Below are 19,382 nucleotides of genomic sequence, written 5' to 3'. Positions count from 1 at the left end.
GGATCCAAGGTGGAACATTTCTGCAGCATCTCCCCAGAGGTCAGAAAATAAAAGAGCAAACTAATGAATTGTTTCTGAGAAAAAAAGGAAACAAGCAAAACCAAGTAAATGTACAACCTAATGATCCGACCATTAGTGTCAACCATGACAGATTTAAAATACAACATTACTGCCCCGTGAAACTCTTCCTTTAAACCCTATTCATAAACACTCATTATCATTTATTTATTGTATGTCTTCTTTAACCAGACCTTTTTCACTGCAGACATTCTGATTTGTTATTGTAGGAAAAAAGGTGTAAACAAGTTAACATCTCACCTACACTTTTATCCATAGCGACTTGCAAGTGAAGTACAAGGCAAGCAAACAATAAATAAAAAAAACTAAAAACTCTATTTTAAGGAAAAAGACATTAACTTAAATAGAATGTAGTTATTTTACTTTCATCTTAATGTATGAATTATTCCTGTTTTTTCTGCTGCACCATGCTAAAATGCCAGGGCAGACACAATTTTCTTTGCTCTGTTATCTTTACATGCCAGTTCTATTTTGGCTGGACCAACTTGAGTGTCTCAAGTGTGAAATTCACTTTAAGTGTGCACAGACACATGACCACCCCTGCCTAATAAGCTGCTGGTCTTTTGCAGGTCAACAAAACAGCACTGACCAGCCAAGGCATGGACTTTGCAAGACTTCTGATGAAACCCTATCGGGCACAAAGACCATGATGATTTAGCCTTTGAAAAAGTTGTTCACATCTTTAGAGGTGGTGCTGTGTTTCAGCAGGTAGAGTAGTACATCCACTAACAGCAGGATTGGCAGTTCAACCCCTGCTTCCTCTTGTCAAAGTGTCCTTGGGAAAGACAGTGTGCATGTTCCTTACTTGTAGGTCACCTTGGATATATCTGTATGTGTAAATCTAGTGTAAATGCCAGTTGATCTCCATCCGACATGCTCAATGCAAGAACCAGCTGTTCTGATCTAGTGCTGTATAGAAATTGACATGCACCATTGTTAAAACATAATCAATTCATATTCTCTTCATCTGTGGGTGATCATAATGTTTTTTCTCACTGCGCTATTGACAGTTAACATTGATTTACTGTCTGATGGTGCTTTTTATTTCGTGTGGACTGCTTCACTTTTGCGGTTTCAGTTTCTAGCAGCATTTTTAGTCACGACTCCAGCAAAGTCTGTCATGCAGAATACCACAATTTTCTTTGTGTTAATGTATTACATACAACTCATAAAATACAGTAGTGTGCAAACATTTAGGCATATGCAAAGATTCTTTTCTATAATGCAATATCATTAGAGAGATGTCTGATTAGTTCCAAATTCATTCTACAGCTGGATTAAGACCTCAAACACACAGATGGAGTCATAAAGAACTATCTTCAATGACAAGAAGAACAAGGAGTGCTGTAACAGATGGTAAAGCCCCCACAGAGCCCTGATCTCAAGTCAGCCTGAGATTACATGAAGAGAGAGAAGCACTTGAGACAGTCTCCACAAAAGAACTGTGGCACGATACATGGAACAAGATACCTGCCAAATACGTTGAGAAACTACACAAGTGTACCTAGGAGAATTGTTGTTGCTTTAAAGCAATAGGATAGTCAGACCAAATACTGATTTGATGTAGAGTTTTTTTCTGTTTGCTGAACTTAATTGATTGAAGTTATTTGAGAAAGAAAATGCACAGTATCCCTTTTTGAAATCACTTTTAAACATCTTTTCTTTCTTCCAGTGGACACTGGAATCATGATGAAGCAGTATTAGAGCTCTGACATATTGAAGCTGTTACCAGTGACTACATCTGGATTCAGCTTAAGTTTTATCCACAGCTGGGGTAACGCTGCCAATGCACTTTGTCAACACAGCTCATACAAGAAACAAGGCTCACCTTTTCTCACCCTTGTACCACTCGAATGTTGGAGAGGGCACAGCAGCCGCCTCACACCTTAGCAGAGCTGTGCGTCCCAGACCAACTCCATGGCTTTTCATCTCATGGATAGATGGAGCAACTGCGGAAAACAAAAAATGTTAACAGGGCAAACATGCTAGTCAAAAGCAAGAAAATGAGCATTAAACATCATCAAAAAGGTATAAATAATGGTCAGACATAGAAGATTGGGGAATGAGGTCTGTTAAACTTAAAAAATGACAACCTCTGACATCTTGGTCAATGCATACATTACATAGTGTTAACTCAACACTGAGCGTCTACAGAGACAGAGTTGTGGAGAGGAAAGGGCATCCACCCACAATGTTAGGAAAATGAAATGAATTGCACTGCATGGTGATAAATGGCTTAATGGAAGTTCAAAGACTCAATGGTGGAGGCAGGTTCTGTGAATGCAAAATGAGGGTCCTTTCATGTGCAGAAATGTGGTGTAAATCTCTTTGCCAGTGTCATGAAGGCTGCTTTACATTTGGACGAATTCTAAAGCAGCCCACTCCTTTTGTGCTTCAAATATTTACCCCCTTTATAGTAGCACAGCCATGAGAGACATTCATGAATTAAGAAAATACATGAATTGAAGTTATATGAACTTACAATGACCAGTACTTTTTTTACTTATTCACATAATATGAATAAGAATGTTTCACTTATTCCATTTGAAATTATTAGAGTAGTCATTATCAGAGTAATTCATACATTAAAAGTACAGTGTAAAACAAATAAAATGTCCCTTCCTCAGAGTCTAAGAGTGAGAAAAGCTTGCTATAAGCAGCATTGTTCCTCACAGAAGTGAATGTATGCAGTGGATGATACCCAGTGGTATTGTTATGACTGGTTTCCTACTTCACAATTAATCAACAGAGGCCAGGAAACGAGGAGGACAAATCATAATAAGACACAGCGCTCATTCTGACATTGTGTATAAACTTGGCTTGACTCCCTAAAGCCTGACAAATAAAAAAAGCGATCTGAACACTCAATCAGGTACACAGCCATTTGACAAGTACAAGCAAAATTACTTTGTGCCATTTGTACAGATTCTGATTAAAAGCACTTGATACAAAAGAAAACCTCCAAATCTTAGGGTCAGTCCTGCGGCTAGCAGCAAATTGCCCAGCCATGTCTCAAAGTGAGATGTGGATTATTTATATTCCTGACAATGAGCCCTTAAGAATGGCTTGCCAGTCAGTAGCCCGTATCCAGTACAAGGGCTTGGCCAAGTGCCTGCAAACCTTTACTTTCAATTGCATTTGGAGGTGTTCCTAAAAGATGACCTCAGAACGAACGGTTGCAGCTTCTCTGGACAACACAACCCTTATTATTAACTGGCATCAAACCCTCACGCTCTATTTGTACACCACTTTCATTTCTGTGGTGTACCATGTAGGAGAGGCACACTAAGGTGACACTGTGCTGATGATGGATGGCTGTCCACCAACCTTACTCCAGCATCCTGATGAACATACCTATATGACAGTTGTATGTCGATTTCCTGTCTTGATATTTATGCTAATTATACTGCAACTTTCCCGTCTACTGTGGATGGGATGAATAAAATTACTTCAGATCCTTATCTTATTTAATCACAGCCAACATTGTAGTAGAGCTCTGCAGTACTTAAAGAGAAGGAAGGGAACAAGAAGAGAAAAGTGTAGCAGTGCTCTGCAGCACAGAAATATAAGCCAATAACAAGTATGACAAAATCAATGCAGTATGCCGACCGACAGAGGCTTAGTGAATTCTTGTAATCCTCCATTGGTGTCATTGTGCAGGGCCATTGATTATCTGACGCCTCTGAAAGCGCCAGGGTGACCTGGCTGTTGCATTGTAGAGTTACTAGGATGGTGGACACCGTGCCCGATGTAGGTGTGTCAATACTTCACACGTCACACAGAGTCTTTCATTCTAAAACTGGCAACACAGACCACTGGCAAACTGTTTAAATTTGCTCCTTACATGTAGCTGTAGTGAAATTTTAAATCCTAAAAGTTAAAATCCTGGCATATATAATTACATTAAAAGAGAAAAGTAACTAAGAAAATCTTGGTTGTCAACATGTAGTGCAAGCACTCTTCCTCTTATGATGCAGCTGAGGAGTGGTAACAATGACTAAACTGTAAACTCAGATTTCTCCTTAAGTGATCCAGTGTCGAACCAGGCATACGCCTCATATATCATCATCTATCAAGGGCACCTCTCTTCAAAGTTCACCAGACTAAGGTTTCTTTTCTGCAAGTGTGGAGAATAGTCATCTAGCTGCTACAACCAGTTTAGGAAAGAGGGAAAAATATTCCCCATAGTTTTGTAGGTGGTCAAACACACTATCACTTTATATTCACATCAATAATGTCAGGTTTTTCCAATTTCGATTTTGGCACCAAGATATGTTAAGACAGATCACAACTATAAAATCTAGTCTAATCCAATAATTGCAATTTCGAACTGATGGCATGTCCTATGTCATCATATATTGTGCAATACACCATCAAGATTGGGAAAGGAATGCAAAGTAGTGCACTAAAAATCATGACGGCCCAATAATCCAGGTAATTTAGTGTCTAGGAAATCCTGTGGTGGTGCTGTAAATCATGCCTGCAGTCATGGTGACTACACCAGATAGGTCTAAGGGGTTGGATCCAGGAATAGCACAGGCAAAGCAAAAAAAAATGGGTGTTGCGAGGTCCTGCAGGGTGACAAATGGCCAGTTATAGGTCGATCACAAACTGTCTTCCGGTATAGCTGCATTATGCAAAGTTTATCATTAAATGTAATGTCTCCAATTGTACATTTTTACAATTCACACAAATATAAGCATGATAATGACAAAATGTTTAGCCTTCTATCCATCTAATATTAATGGCACCGCACCTTAATGTACAGGCTTCACTAAGTTGCATGCCTTAAGCAATCCTCATGTGACTATTAATGATTAATTGGTGTGCTTCAAGACTGAATATGAGATTTATTTAGCTACAAAGTATTGTTTGCCAAGAGAACCCACAGAAAGCAGGCTTTTTAATTAAAAGATCAATTAATAACCCTACCTCTTCAGCCAGATTTGAAAATGAGTTTTCATTGCAATTAAGAAATGAACTCATCAGTGCATGACTTATCAGCTTACACACAGAGACAGTGTTCCCCACTGCCATCTGCGGGCTTCATTGTCCTGTTTCTTTGTCAGTCAGGGATGGTTCTACTGCCAAGATTTATTAATTCATTAAGATTTCTATTCAGAACAGCTAGAGAACATTGTGTTCCTTCTTTTTATACAATGCACTGCATATAAATAACTGGCTTAGTGTGCAGGAAAGTGTGGGTCAACAGCACCAGGGATCTATGAAATGGTTAAGGTACACACATCCTACCTGCCTTACGATATACACAGTGAAGACCATTCTTCAACCCAAATACACGAGAGTATCATGAATTCTTTAAGCCCCCTCTAATTGTGTAAAGATATGGAATATGTTATAAACTTTTTGGTCTGAGAATGCAATGTTCAAAGCATTTGCCTTTTGTCAGCATTATAAAGTTGTCTTGGTCAGTCACAAAAAAATGCAGACCAAGCTAAAAGATGAAGTCGCGGTGTGTCAATCTATTTTGAAGAGGTACTACCAAGAACATTTATTCTGCAGAAGATCAAGACTCTGCTCATTTATTCATGCCCTGCATGCAGCAAGGAATCCAAATAGCAATCAAGATGAGAGCTTTGGAGAGATGTAGAGAGATGGATTTACATCCAAACAGCTCGAGGGTACTGGCTTTAACTCTACTTAGGATTGGATCAGAATCCAATTCTAGGAAGCCTTCTTTTTTGAATTGTAAGCCACAGTATTTCAATGGATACTGCAAACTGTCGACAAATGCTCAGCTGAGATTTGGTGCCTGATGTTAGAATACTCGCAATAACACATTTTATTGAACTGTGGAATGAACATTTATTCTATCTTTGATCCAGCACCTCAATACACCACTGCACTGAGGCTGATTTGTACACACAGACACACACACACACAGTATATTGGAAATTCTTAATAAAATTTGCTAATATCTTGAAAACATCCCACACTTTTTCACAAGTTGTTTACTTTGTTGTCATTGCTTGACATTATTATTAGGTGATCATAAAGGCTTCCTGCCCAGAAGAAAACAGGTTTAGCGTCTAATTTATTTCAAATGGTCTACACATCCCTGACAGAGGTGTTCAGGGGACAGGAGCATGTTGTGGGTGTATCGACTTGAGCAGGGGCTGCATTTCAAACAGGTCTATATGAAAGGGTTTTCAGAGGGAAATGCAGGATTCGAGCAAACAAAAGACAAGATGATGTAAAGAATTTGAAGAATTTATAGGACAACCCTGCATTTTAATATTAAATATGAAATATAAAAAATGCATCAATACAATGGCTATAGTTGCTGACAGCAGTTTTAATGTGCAGGCTGATAATTAATTAAAAATGGTCACAGTTTTGTTGGGGGAAAGAAAGGCGGAAAGAAACTGAGGTGCTCTTCTTTTTATAAACACGGCCATGGTGAGCAGAATTCACAGCTGCAGGGTACTGAAGGAGGAAGGAGGCGTACAAAAGGCTGGGAAACTCGGAAGCATACAGGGCACAGCTTCACTCTGCAATGCAAGTGAAATTTTGAAGAAAACAAGGGAGGCTGAAGAAAGAGAGATGCCCTGCTATGGTTAAAACCTGAACCTTAGATCAGGATAGGAAGGGATGAGATCATTCAGAAAAATACAAGTAAAAACAAGTTTGCATGTCAGAGGTATTGAGGTATTTGAGCGCTGCTCAAACTTTCTAATATTTAGTGTTTTAATATTACCAATTACATTATGTACACTTGGAAAACACATCAGATTTCAATAAGAAAGTGATCATGCTGGACATTTATACTGATATGATCTGGGTGATGTGTTAGGAACGAAAGGACGCCACATCTTTTGATGGAATTTAAAATTATTAACCTACAGAGGGCTGAATTCAAAGACACCATCATAATCAAAGTGGAAAAATGACGCAGCAGGTTTGTCCATTTTACTAAAATTTAATTCCAGCAACTCAAAATGGTACTCAGAAGTTTGGCCCCAATGTTCTTGTATGCATTCCTGACGGGGCATGCTCTAATGAGGCGACGGATAATGCCCAGGGGTATTTCCTCCCACATCTGGTCCAAGGCATCACTGAAGTCCTGCACAGTCTGGATTTCGTCCAGATACTTATTGGCACTCATTGTGCTGTTTTCTAGCCTGTAGAGGTCTGTGCATCCCTCAATTGATATGCCTCCCCAGGACATTATTGACCCACCACCAAACAGGTCATGCTAAAAGATGTAACAAGTATCATACCGTTCTACAAGTCTTCTCCAGACCTTTCATGCCTGTCACATTGTTACATGTCAATGCCAATCGAGCTCTACGGTGCCGGGCAGTGAGCACAGGGGCCACAAGAGGACGTCAGGCCCTCAGGCAAACCTCATGAAACCTGTTGCTGGTCATTTCTTCCAGCTCTCCTAGAGGAACTGCCTGTCTCCTGGAATCTCCTCCATGGTCTTGAGACTGTGCTGGGAGACACAGTAAACCTTCTGACAACAGCATGTATTAATGTGCCATCCTGGAGGCGTTGGATTGCCTGTTTAACCTCTATAGGGTCCTGGTATTACCTCTTGCTACCAGTAGTGACACTGACCTTAGCCAAATGCAAAACTAGTGAAAAAACTGTCAGAAATCTATGTATCTATCTATCTATCCATCTATCCATCTATCTGTATATTTATATACATACATTTTGCATCACCATAAATAAAAGACAGACATAGTTTACATCTTTAAAAGTCAGTAACTTAAACATCTGAGGTGCCAACAAAGCATAAACTGATTTGTCTTCTTTCTATGATTATTTTCTTGAAATTGACTTGTGGCAGCTTTGTGATTATCACATGGAGGAAGACAGACAATCAGAACATCTGGTGTGGTTTCAAACAGCTTTAGCTGAGGCATCTGAAACAGTGACAAGCAAATAAAATGTAGCACAACAAGACAGTTGGTTGTCTCTGTTCTTTCAGTGTGTGACTAAAGTTTGTGCAAACTGTCAAATCCCATCTTTCACCGTGAATGTGTTCAAACTCTGTAGTGTCAGTCATTCAATAAGTAGTGAGAACAGACAGCTATCTCTGGAGAAGGAGATTTTACCAGAACACAGAGGAAGGTCAGACACCTTTGATTTCACAGCTTGATAAAGGAACAGATTTTTGTTAGTGCCTTATCCATATGTAGTTAGCAATGAACGCCTTCACTCTACAATGAGGTGGCTTCATTAATTAATCAAACACTGGCTTTTTATCTCAGGTGGAGTTTTTCCATGGTGGTTTCCTTCTCATTCATCCCTGCGACTCAGCCACCTAGATGTGATATTTATGCCTTTGAGTCACACTGTGCAGTGAGAATTTCAGCCAATAACTGCACCCACCTGCAGTGAAGATGAATATGTAAATTTGAAAAGTAGGTCAGAGATCAAATTTCATCAGGTAAAATCACTTCTGAATTATCCTTTCGCCAAGCAGAGCTTTTTAGCCAATCTGATTTCAGTGTGACCTTCTGGATGACTGCCATCACTCAGGTTTAGCTGATAAAAGTATTCAGTCGCCATTCTTTCATCATTGGAAGTAGGAAGACAAGAGATACAGGCAGGGCAGTAATTTAATTAATGCTGTCTGATTAAGGTGGTCTTTTGAGCTGTAGAAAATTTCAAGCTGAGGTGACATGTACTGGATTTAACACTTGGATATTACTGTGCAGTGACAATGCCTTATCATATCATAGAAAGCCAAATGGCAGGCTTAGTGTTAGGGAAGGCCTAGTGTTATTAAAACTCTAAACATCCTAGAGCTTAATTTTGTTTTCATTACTTTAGTTTGCTTATTTTAATTAGTGGCCTTAATCTGCAATTAGCCCAGAGGTCAACTATACTCCGAGCTTAAAAGAAGGAATAGTTTTGAAAGTAGAGTGAAATTGTTTGGACATATATTTAATTAGACTGTTGAAATGTTTATGTCACTCACCCCTATGCTCTGCTAGAACAATAAAATACAAATAGTGCAGGCATGAGTGCTATTTGTGACTTCTGCTATTAAGAAAGACACACACACAGCGCTCACCATCATGGAATTAAATAATTATTCATAAAAACCGAACAAAATCTGCATAAAATAAAGACCAGTCATCCCCGTGTCATTAGACTTTTAATTTAAAAAAGGTATATGCTGTACTTTTAAATTCAAATGGTGCATTTCACATCGTTTACTGAGTAAAACTGACACCTGCAGAATCTCCCAGGAGAACCCTTAAAAAGTTGAAGAGCTGATTTTGTCAACCGAGTAAAACAGCTGCAAGAGCATGTGTCCATAAAGTGTGATATTTTTAATACAGTTCATTTTTTGCTTCTTGCTGTGTAATTACCCTCTCTTGTTTGAGTTTTGATGTCAGTGCACGTCTTCATCTTAATTCATAATTTGGCATACCGAGCCTCCACCAACATGCCACGCTCATGGACGCCAGGTGAACATAGCCTGATGTGTGACAGTAGAGCGTGAATGATACAGTAGATTGGGCTAAAGTCCAAATGCTTCTCTTTTTCCTTCACAGAGAGACAACTGTGCCAAGGTGGAGAGAAAGCAGTGAAGAGTGGCCACCAGCTGGCTCAGGCTCTGCCTGCTGTGGCCATATCAGTCGCTCCAATGGACAACTATAATTCATTTGTCCTGCTCCCTTATCTTTATAAATAAGCACATGTGACTCAATGCAAACACAAAAGTGTTTTGAGAGGTGAAACGCTGACTAATTAATGCTACATGACACAAAGAACTAAAGTTCTTTGTTTTGTCTTTCTGGCATTTGAAGGTGTCAACAAGCACAGTTGCCTTCTGCAGCTGTAATGTCAGTGATGTGTTGTTTATGCAGGTCTCATAGCTACGCAGCACTTCGAATGCTAAACGGCTGCCATAAAAAACAAGACCTTTCATGTGTGAGGTGCTTCTGAGGCCAGAGGAGTCTATAGCGCTACATGTTGGCCATAGCTCAAAAAGAACGTCAAGAATAACGAAATATTTATAACTAAAGGAGCAGCGCTTGAAGATTAACACTGTGCACACGCAGACTGCCCCATCACCAAGGCTAAACTAATTACTGCAGACAGACTTTGAATAAAGACGTGTCAGAGAGACATATGTGTTTGCGAACTGCTGCAAGAGAGATTACCTGTCTACTGGAGCTACATATCAACACCTTCTGATTAAACCATGTACAGTATCTCCATATTAAATAATAATGATTTCACATTAATTTAACATGTCTTCATTGACTGTGATATTTCTCCTACAATTCAGCGTCGTGAAATGCTATTACAATATATTATTTCAGAAAAGTATTGGAATTTTGCAACAACGTTGAACTTCGTTGCTGAAAAGAACCTCTTCTATTTTTTAATGATCATCAATTGTTAGAATGTTATTTCAAAGCATTCACTCTGCATTCTGCTGCTACTTTAACAGTGTCAGTAATAGAGATATATGTAATAGTGTCCAACAAATAGTTTGTGTTTTATAATTCATAGCATTTCCAGCAATGTCTGTGATCTGTTGCAGTTATGCTGGGTATGGTGCAAACCTCAATTTTAATGCCCAGAAGGCAAAAGTAATGTACAGGTTTTACAGCTGCCGTATTTGTAATAAATAAAATGTTCAATTCTGTGGCAAACAAGTACAACTATCTGTGTCAATACCTAGATTATAGTTTAAAGTATCAAATTAAATAAAAAACCTTAATGGTTTTCAGGAACCAATTTATAAACCAATAAAAATCACTGAAGGATGCTACAAAGATTATCTGAATCATGATGATTAATAACAAAGAATGACAGACCAGTGACAGGAACTTCTCTGTCGCCCTGTCCACCTCAGATAACTCTGGGCAGAGGGCAAATACAGACTTAATACTTGACCGACTTCCACCCAGAGTATTGTTCAAGCTGTGGTGACTTTGTCTTTCTAAGTCCTTCTAAGCCATTCTCTCGGTGTCGATGCTTAACCCACCTACCCTTACTGTCTCGCTTTAAAATTTGGCATCTGACTGTGACATGCTTTATCAATCATTGTGAATATCTCCTTTGTTCTGTTACATAAAGACGCTGCCAGCTGTCAAAGCACTTTTCATCCTTGAACCCATGTCTCGGTAGAGCTATAAATAACTGGCCTCTAAAACTCCACTCAGGCCCAGCTCATTAGCCAACCAGGCATTACACAGAAATAATGGCTACAAGACTTGGTTTTATAACGAAGCCAGAATGAAAGCTGTATTAAAACAGAGAGGTGGAAATAGAATACATATATTATTGGACTAAAAGACATTGCAAAAAAAAAAAGAAAAAAGAAGGTGGCTGCCAGAACTGTGTATGAAATATAATAATTCTATTTCTTAAACCTGAATTTGAAAAAAAATTTGCATGATTATCTTTCAGGATATTATTCAGTAATGGGGCCAGGAGGAGCCTTTTTTCTTTCTCTCTCCCCTCCCATCTCTGTAGCCGCCTGCCTGATAAGCTTTGCCAAAAGTGAGATTTAGCACAAGGCATCTATGCAGAAACCCCCTCGAATAACAGTAAAGTAAAAGGAGCACTTTTAAAAAGAGTGGGAACGGCAATAATCGTCAAGCACCCATTCCAGCTCATACATACGAGTGGTGATTTCCATGTGACCACAGCAGCTAAAGCCCAGTATCATTCATTAATGCCCTGGCTCCTCATTACTGTCTCCTCACACTTTTGAAAGACTCATTACCTGCATAATGGAATAGTGCTTAGAACAGTCAGACCTTTCCTTAGTGTGAATTAATCACCTACATGCACAGACAAAAAGGGAATTCTCACATTAAATATTAAGAAACTTCAAACTCTAGCTTTCTACTTTTTCAAACTTCTAGAAGGTGTACTTTCTTGAAGTGCATCATCGGGGACACGACACTGGCATCATTGAAGACTGCCCTGGTGTCTTTCATGTGTCTGCAAGGCTAGCGCGGAAAAAAGAAGCAAAGAATAAGAAAGAGATATACTTACAGTTGACTGTGACTTTTACTGTTTTGGTGTCAGGAGAGGAGATGTCATTTAAAGCGCTGCATTCGTAGTCTCCAGCTTGGTCCCTTGTGATCCCGGTGATGTTAAGATATTCGCCACTGTCATACTTCCTGGCTGGAAATAGAAAAATGGAGGCAAAGTACTTACACTGTGTCTACAAAGAATACAAACACAGCACACAAGCATCTGCTCTGTTCAAATGTGGTAAACTGCTGTCACGTTCAAGCCTGAGTAGAAGATGCCATTTGATTAGGTATTGCACTAAACTCCTGATTACTATTCATGAATCCCAAAACAGCGGCAGATCAGCAGTGCATCGATACATTCATATTGACTCGGTGACACCAAATGAAATAATGGCGTATTCCCAGTCGTCCACTTATTTGCTGAAGTCCAGAGCATGTAGTTAGAGCTACTTCCTGGAAGACAGACAAATTCAATGGCTCGATGCACATGTCAGTGCTTCATCGCGAGCTAACAATGCCAAGCAGAAACAGCAAAGCACCGTGACTGGCATATTGGCAGGGGTGTTGTGCGCATAGAAAGTTGGAGGGAGCACAAAACAAACACGCTCCAATCGACAGAGACACAAACTAACATAGTTACAGGTAACAGGTAAGTGTCAATGTGGTCATTTACCATTTGTGTAAATGTATTGTTAGTAGCAACTTAACGAATGACAACAAAGAAACAATAATGAGACCCAGCATATTTCACTGCCAATAATCAATATCAATAACAACTAACAACGACAACAAACGTTTTGTATAAAAACTGGTGATGAAGAAAGTTTATTCATACTTAGCGCATAATGACTCGTTTTATGAATTTCACTAAGTTTATGCTCATTGATTTATGATTGATTATTAAAAGATAGCTTTTGCCATTATGTCCCCACCCTTGACCAAAGACCTGTTAGCAGGCTATAGCTGTATTTTAATGTTAGTTGTAGCTATTCTGTAAGCATTAGGACTATTGCCCAATCTACTGTATCATTCACGCTCTAATATACCTAGAATGAAAATGATGACAGAAGCAGATTGAATATTAATCATTTCACTGAAAACGTAGGTCTCCCAGTAAGCCAACCTGCACTTTTAATCCCCATAATAGACATCAGACACCTGTTGCTGCCATCAGTTTCAAAATGACTTAATGTTTTTCTTAAAATGGTAAATTTTCTCATTATAAATATTTGATATGTTGTAGATATGTATGTTTTATTGTTTTTTTTTTTTTTATTAAGTGGGTTTAAGGGATTTGCAAATCACCACATTCTATTTTCATATAGATTTTTTTTTTTTTTTTTACACCTGCTGATAGTACATCTTTAGTTTAATAACTTTACACAATGCCACAAAACTGCCACAATTTTGAAAGCAATGTATATCCAATGTGTGTGTTATACATTACGTCGGCTATTAGACATCATGTTGCTAATACTGGGGTACCGGTGTCTGTGTGAAATAAACACTGGAGTGCCTTTTAGGCAACTTTTTTTAAGTTCGGTATAAATAAGCAAAGGCATCATAAAGAAGTGATCATCTTCTTAACAAGACAGCAAGATTTCTGTAGAGAAAGAGTTATTTGACATGTCTGGGATCTCTGCAGGGCACCAGGGGTCAGTTATTATGCACTAATGAGGAAGATTTAATCCAAAATAAGTGAATACATTTAATGTTAATTTAACTTAAACAGGTTAGCTGATGTGTGAATTGTTCTTGCTGTAGCTTCAGTCCAAATGACTGTCTGTACTCCATTGAGACCCACAGCCTCAGTAATATACCTAGAATTAAAATGATGACAGAAGCAGATTGAATAATATCTGTTTCACTGAAAAAGTAGGTTTCCTCGTAAGCCAACCTGTACTTTTAATCCCCATAATAGACATCAGACACCTGTCGCTGTCATCAATTTCAGAATAAACTTATTTTTTAAGTTGTAAATTTTCTCAGTTTAAACACTTGATATGTTTTCTATGTTCTACTGTTTATTTTTTATTAAAAAAAAGCGGGTTTAAGGGATTTGCAAATCACCACATTCTGTTTTCATACAGATTTTTTTTTTTTTTTTACACCTGCTGATAGTACATCTCTAGTTTAATAACTTTACACGTTACCACAAAACTGCCGTACGTACTACGTACCATGTGACTGTGTGTTTCATAATGCACTACTGAGTCATTGAAAGATAGCAGGAAGTGTCACCAGTGTGTGTATCAGCAGGAAACCCATGTCCATTGTACATGAAAAAATGTAAATCTGATGTGATGTCTGCATGTAACAAGCACAGCTTTCATGGAATTCTATGAGCCATTAGTAGTTATACTGCAGTGTGTCTGGCTTGTTTACTGTGTACAACGATCAGTGCTATTTTTCACAACACATGCACAGCAGGGGTGTGTCTGTTCCTTTTGCGTTTTATTGTGAAGCACTTTTTGTGTCAGACCTAAAAAAGGTTTTATGGATTATAAAACAACTGCGGATTTCCACTGAATTTTATGTCTCAGTGCTTTATATAGATCACACTTTTACCCTCTCTTCCACCAAATAAGCACTACACAGTTGACCTATACACTGCCCTTAATACACAGTTTCATTGTATTTCACTGTAATAGAGAATTACGAGACTCAGTATTTGAAATAGCTGATTATTATAAATGAATCATACAGTCATTTGTCAACTTCCTGGTCACGGTGTTTCAAATGTGCAGATTTGATACTTTTCTTTGTAAACCGAATGTCAGTTTTGGATTGCTGGTTGTAAGAGACAAGCTATTCAAAAACATCATCTTGAACTTTGGGGAATTATGACATTTTCACAATTTTACTGATGCTTTACAGACAAAAAGAATTAATGATTCCAGTGAGACTTGTGAGTGGCATTTGGTTATGTGTCAGATTTCAGTCCAAGACTTGTTATGAAAGCCAATAAACCACCTGCAGATGCTTAGATAGATAGATAGATAGATAGATAGATAGCTAGACCAAAATCAAGCATAACTGAGCTGAACTAACACGAACTCAGCAATATATCATAAAAGAGGAGAAAGAATCAAGACTTTCCATACTTCAGGAGTGAAAATGCTGCCATTCTGTGCTGCCAGTCTCTTTTCTGCAAGTGAGAATTCTTATATAATGCCACTTCCTTATTCTGCGACCCTGGTGGCTTTTTATCTGCTAACTACTATGTCAAAAAACTTGAAACTGAAGGCACTGTCGATAATGAGCTTTCCTGTCTCTTCTCACTGTTGTGGAGGCAACAATTGAGTCCAAGAGTTTTGGCAAAGACACTAGCGGCTACACAAACAACGGCAAAGGAAAGAAAATGTTTGAAAAACTCATCCATAAACAAGCACCGGATGCGTCTGAAAAACAGACCTATTAATATGCCAAGAGAGAACAGGGATGGAGACATAACACAAAGGGCTCTATTTTTGTGACAGTGCATGGCACAGGGCCAGGCTTTGCACCAGTAAAGAAGCAGATTTTACTGGGTGAACACAGTTTTTTTAACCTTAATCCCAGTGATGTGGGAAGGGATGTGCAGTCCAGAGTGTGTCAGAATAGTGATCAAATAGTGCAGTGCGAAGTTGATGTCAAAAATAGGCATTTTCAGGATTAATAAAGGTTATCTTATGTTATCATATCTTATCTGTGCAGCCTAGGTTAATATGGTAGAATGAACAGTAATGTACTACCCAATGCTGCGGGATTATACGAATCCCAATTGCGATGTCAGCCTAAGTAATTATACAACTACAAAATGCTGCAATTTATTTGAATCAATATTTGCTCTATCTGTTATAATAAATAGGTGACACTCAATCTGTGTTCATACAGTGATGAACTTTTGGTTTTGTGCCTAAAACAAACTGAACTGATCTCAGCTATATGGCGATATTTAGGATTTAAACTTAGCACCACAGAGAGAGGTACTGTCTAAAACATGCAAAATAAAAGTAGCTACCTTACAACAAATTTGTTTCAGCACCTCAAACATTACAGAGAAAAGTAAGTAAACAAGTTTACACTGATGCAGTACTTGGTGTGTTTAACTATTTTTAAGTCTAAATCAATCAAATCAGTGTTCATCCACTAGTGATATTTTGAAAGCAATGTATATCCAATGTGTGTGTTATACATTACGTCGGCTATTAGACATCATGTTGCTAATACTGGGGTACCGGTGTCTGTGTGAAATAAACACTGGAGTGCCTTTTAGGCAACTTTTTTTAAGTTCGGTATAAATAAGCAAAGGCATCATAAAGAAGTGATCACCTTCTTAACAAGACAGCAAGATTTCTGTAGAGAAAGAGTTATTTGACATGTCTGGGATCTCTGCAGGGCACCAGGGGTCAGTTATTATGCACTAATGAGGAAGATTTAATCCAAAATAAGTGAATACATTTAATGTTAATTTAACTTAAACAGGTTAGCTGATGTGTGAATTGTTCTTGCTGTAGCTTCAGTCCAAATGACTGTCTGTACTCCATTGAGACCCACAGCCTCAGTAATATACCTAGAATTAAAATGATGACAGAAGCAGATTGAATAATATCTGTTTCACTGAAAAAGTAGGTTTCCTCGTAAGCCAACCTGTACTTTTAATCCCCATAATAGACATCAGACACCTGTCGCTGTCATCAATTTCAGAATAAACTTATTTTTTAAGTTGTAAATTTTCTCAGTTTAAACACTTGATATGTTTTCTATGTTCTACTGTTTATTTTTTATTAAAAAAAAAGCGGGTTTAAGGGATTTGCAAATCACCACATTCTGTTTTCATACAGATTTTTTTTTTTTTTTACACCTGCTGATAGTACATCTCTAGTTTAATAACTTTACACGTTACCACAAAACTGCCGTACGTACTACGTACCAAGTGACTGTGTTTCATAATGCACTACTGCGTCATTGAAAGATAGCAGGAAGTGTCACCAGTGTGTGTATCAGCAGGAAACCCATGTCCATTGAACATGAAAAAATGTAAATCTGATGTGATGTCTGCATGTAACAAGCGCAGCTTTCATGGAATTCTATGAGCCATTAGTAGTTATACTGCAGTGTGTCTGGCTTGTTTACTGTGTACAACGATCAGTGCTATTTTTCACAACACATGCACAGCAGGGGTGTGTCTGTTCCTTTTGCGTTTTATTGTGAAGCACTTTTTGTGTCAGACCTAAAAAGGTTTTATGGATTATAAAACAACTGCGGATTTCCACTGAATTTTATGTCTCAGTGCTTTATATAGATCACACTTTTACCCTCTCTTCCACCAAATAAGCACTACACAGTTGACCTATACACTGCCCTTAATACACAGTTTCATTGTATTTCATTGTAATAGAGAATTACGAGACTCAGCATGTGGAAATCCACTGTGTGCACTTGTGCCTTTTACTAGGGCAATGAAGTCAAACGCACTGACCCATGAGGCCAAGTATGCTCGATGCTTCCAATAACATTTACCAAATCATTGAATCAAATGCTGTGTTTTCCACAGAAAAGCAACGACTTTTTGCCACATCGTAGGATACTCCGTTAGTCCACTGGCTGTGTAGGGCACGTTAGAGCAAATCACATCTCTCTCATGTTCAAAGGGGTTTATCTGATGTGGAGTTTTATTAATTCATGGAATGTTTACATTCACAAAGGTTTTCACTGTTTACACTAAAGAACAGCGAAGGCTACGTGGCATGTGCGTGACCTTTGGCCCTCAGGGGGCATTACATGGGAAACGGTCATGCTGCCATGATGCATACAGCAGCATGGACTCAAGAGTACTTTGGTTAAATTGTTGTCACTTAACACAGCCCACTTCTGCATCCAGAAATGCAAACCTGAAAGCTGTGCTCTCTGTGATGGAAAAGACCATTTAGACCTATCAGTGAAATGAACACGGCCAGTGTCTGTTGGATGGTATGAGCATGGGTGACTTCAATATATGTAAGTACCATCATCTTGGGATTTCAGAGAGACAGTAACTGCCATCAAGGCACCAACTTTATCTGGCCTGTCTGCAGTCTAGATCTGTCTCCTATGAAAATGTATGGCATACGATGAAGAGGAGAGTCATACAACTGCAGAAAACATGCAACAATTATTAGTTTTTATCCAGTGTAATTAAAGTGTAAAGCACAGTACAAAGTAGTAATAATCGTGTCTCTGTCCCACCCTCTTTTAAGTTGCAGGCTGTTTCATTGTACTTTTGTCAGATGAATAATGGTTCATATCATTTGAGAAACCAGTTTTCAGTTTGTATTGCAATCAACTGCCTGGCCAACAAGAAAAAAAAAAAGAAAGCTGCACACTCTAATATTTCTTGGACAGCCTTTTGCTTTGTTTACAGCATGCATTTGCCATGGCATCATTTCGATAAGCTTATGCAGTGTCACCACATCTATTTCCGTGCAGAGTTTTATTCATTTCTCACCAAGATCTAGCATTGATGATGAGATCAGGCCGCTGTGTAAAGTCCTCTCTAGCATATTCCAGAGATTTTCAATGGAGTTAAAGTTCTGAACCCTGTGGTGGCCAATCCATGTGTGAAAATGATGTCTCATGCTCCCTGAACCACTCTTTGACAATTGGATCTGCCATTGGATTGCAAATCATTGCATTCTGTTTATATCTACATTTCATACAGCATCCCAAGTTTTCTGGAAATTGGGTTGTACATGTCAAAACATCTGAAATATCTGTGAAAGTGGCTGTCCGGGTTTTTTTTTTTTTTTTTTGCACAATTCATACACTATAAACACAAGGCTCCATGTAACTGGCACAATAATGAGAAACAGGTGTGAGTAATAATGACTCCTACATTCAACAGCACTCGCCAGTGATATCCACAGGTGCCATGTAGGTTTCCAATTAAACTGATGCAGCTAAATATTCCAGTTTACAAGAGCTTACAAGTGCAAAGAAAATTGAGTGCTGTGTTGATGATTCAGCATGAAAATACCTTTTAATGGCATCTCTGAGACGGCCAGACATTAGTCTCCAACATTAGTCAAACTAAATGAAGTAGGGTGGGAGACACATAATCATCACCACGATTATATCAATTTTACCAAGCCCAGAAATTACCACGAACATTATCAGACTTTAATTGTTGTCTTACATCCCACGTCCCTGTTCTTACTATTCATCTAACTAGACATTCTGCTTTTCTGTGCTTCTTCTGTGCAAAGGCATGTTTGTTTCTCCCTCTGAAGATTTCTGAATATTCAAACAAGAAAAAAACGAAGACATTTAACAATTTTGCTACTATACTACTAAATCTGC

General features: G+C 38.5%; 1 protein-coding gene across 1 annotated transcript in view; it reads right to left on the bottom strand.

Moving 5' to 3' along the window:
* The window catches only part of negr1 (neuronal growth regulator 1), a 118,599-nt gene that overhangs the window by 36,071 nt on the left and 63,146 nt on the right, over positions 1–19,382 (bottom strand). Inside the window, exons 4-5 of the mRNA XM_026346497.1 lie at positions 12,079–12,210; positions 1,907–2,027 (exon numbers count right to left, since the gene is read on the bottom strand). Coding sequence (XP_026202282.1) covers positions 1,907–2,027; positions 12,079–12,210 — 253 coding nt within the window. The remainder of the gene's footprint in view (positions 1–1,906; positions 2,028–12,078; positions 12,211–19,382) is intronic.

This window comes from Anabas testudineus, chromosome 4 (genome assembly GCF_900324465.2).
Source record: "Anabas testudineus chromosome 4, fAnaTes1.2, whole genome shotgun sequence".
Classification (NCBI taxonomy): domain Eukaryota; kingdom Metazoa; phylum Chordata; class Actinopteri; order Anabantiformes; family Anabantidae; genus Anabas; species Anabas testudineus.
The sequence above is the reverse complement of the archived record's forward strand: the minus strand, read 5'-3'. Positions and strand labels throughout refer to the sequence as shown.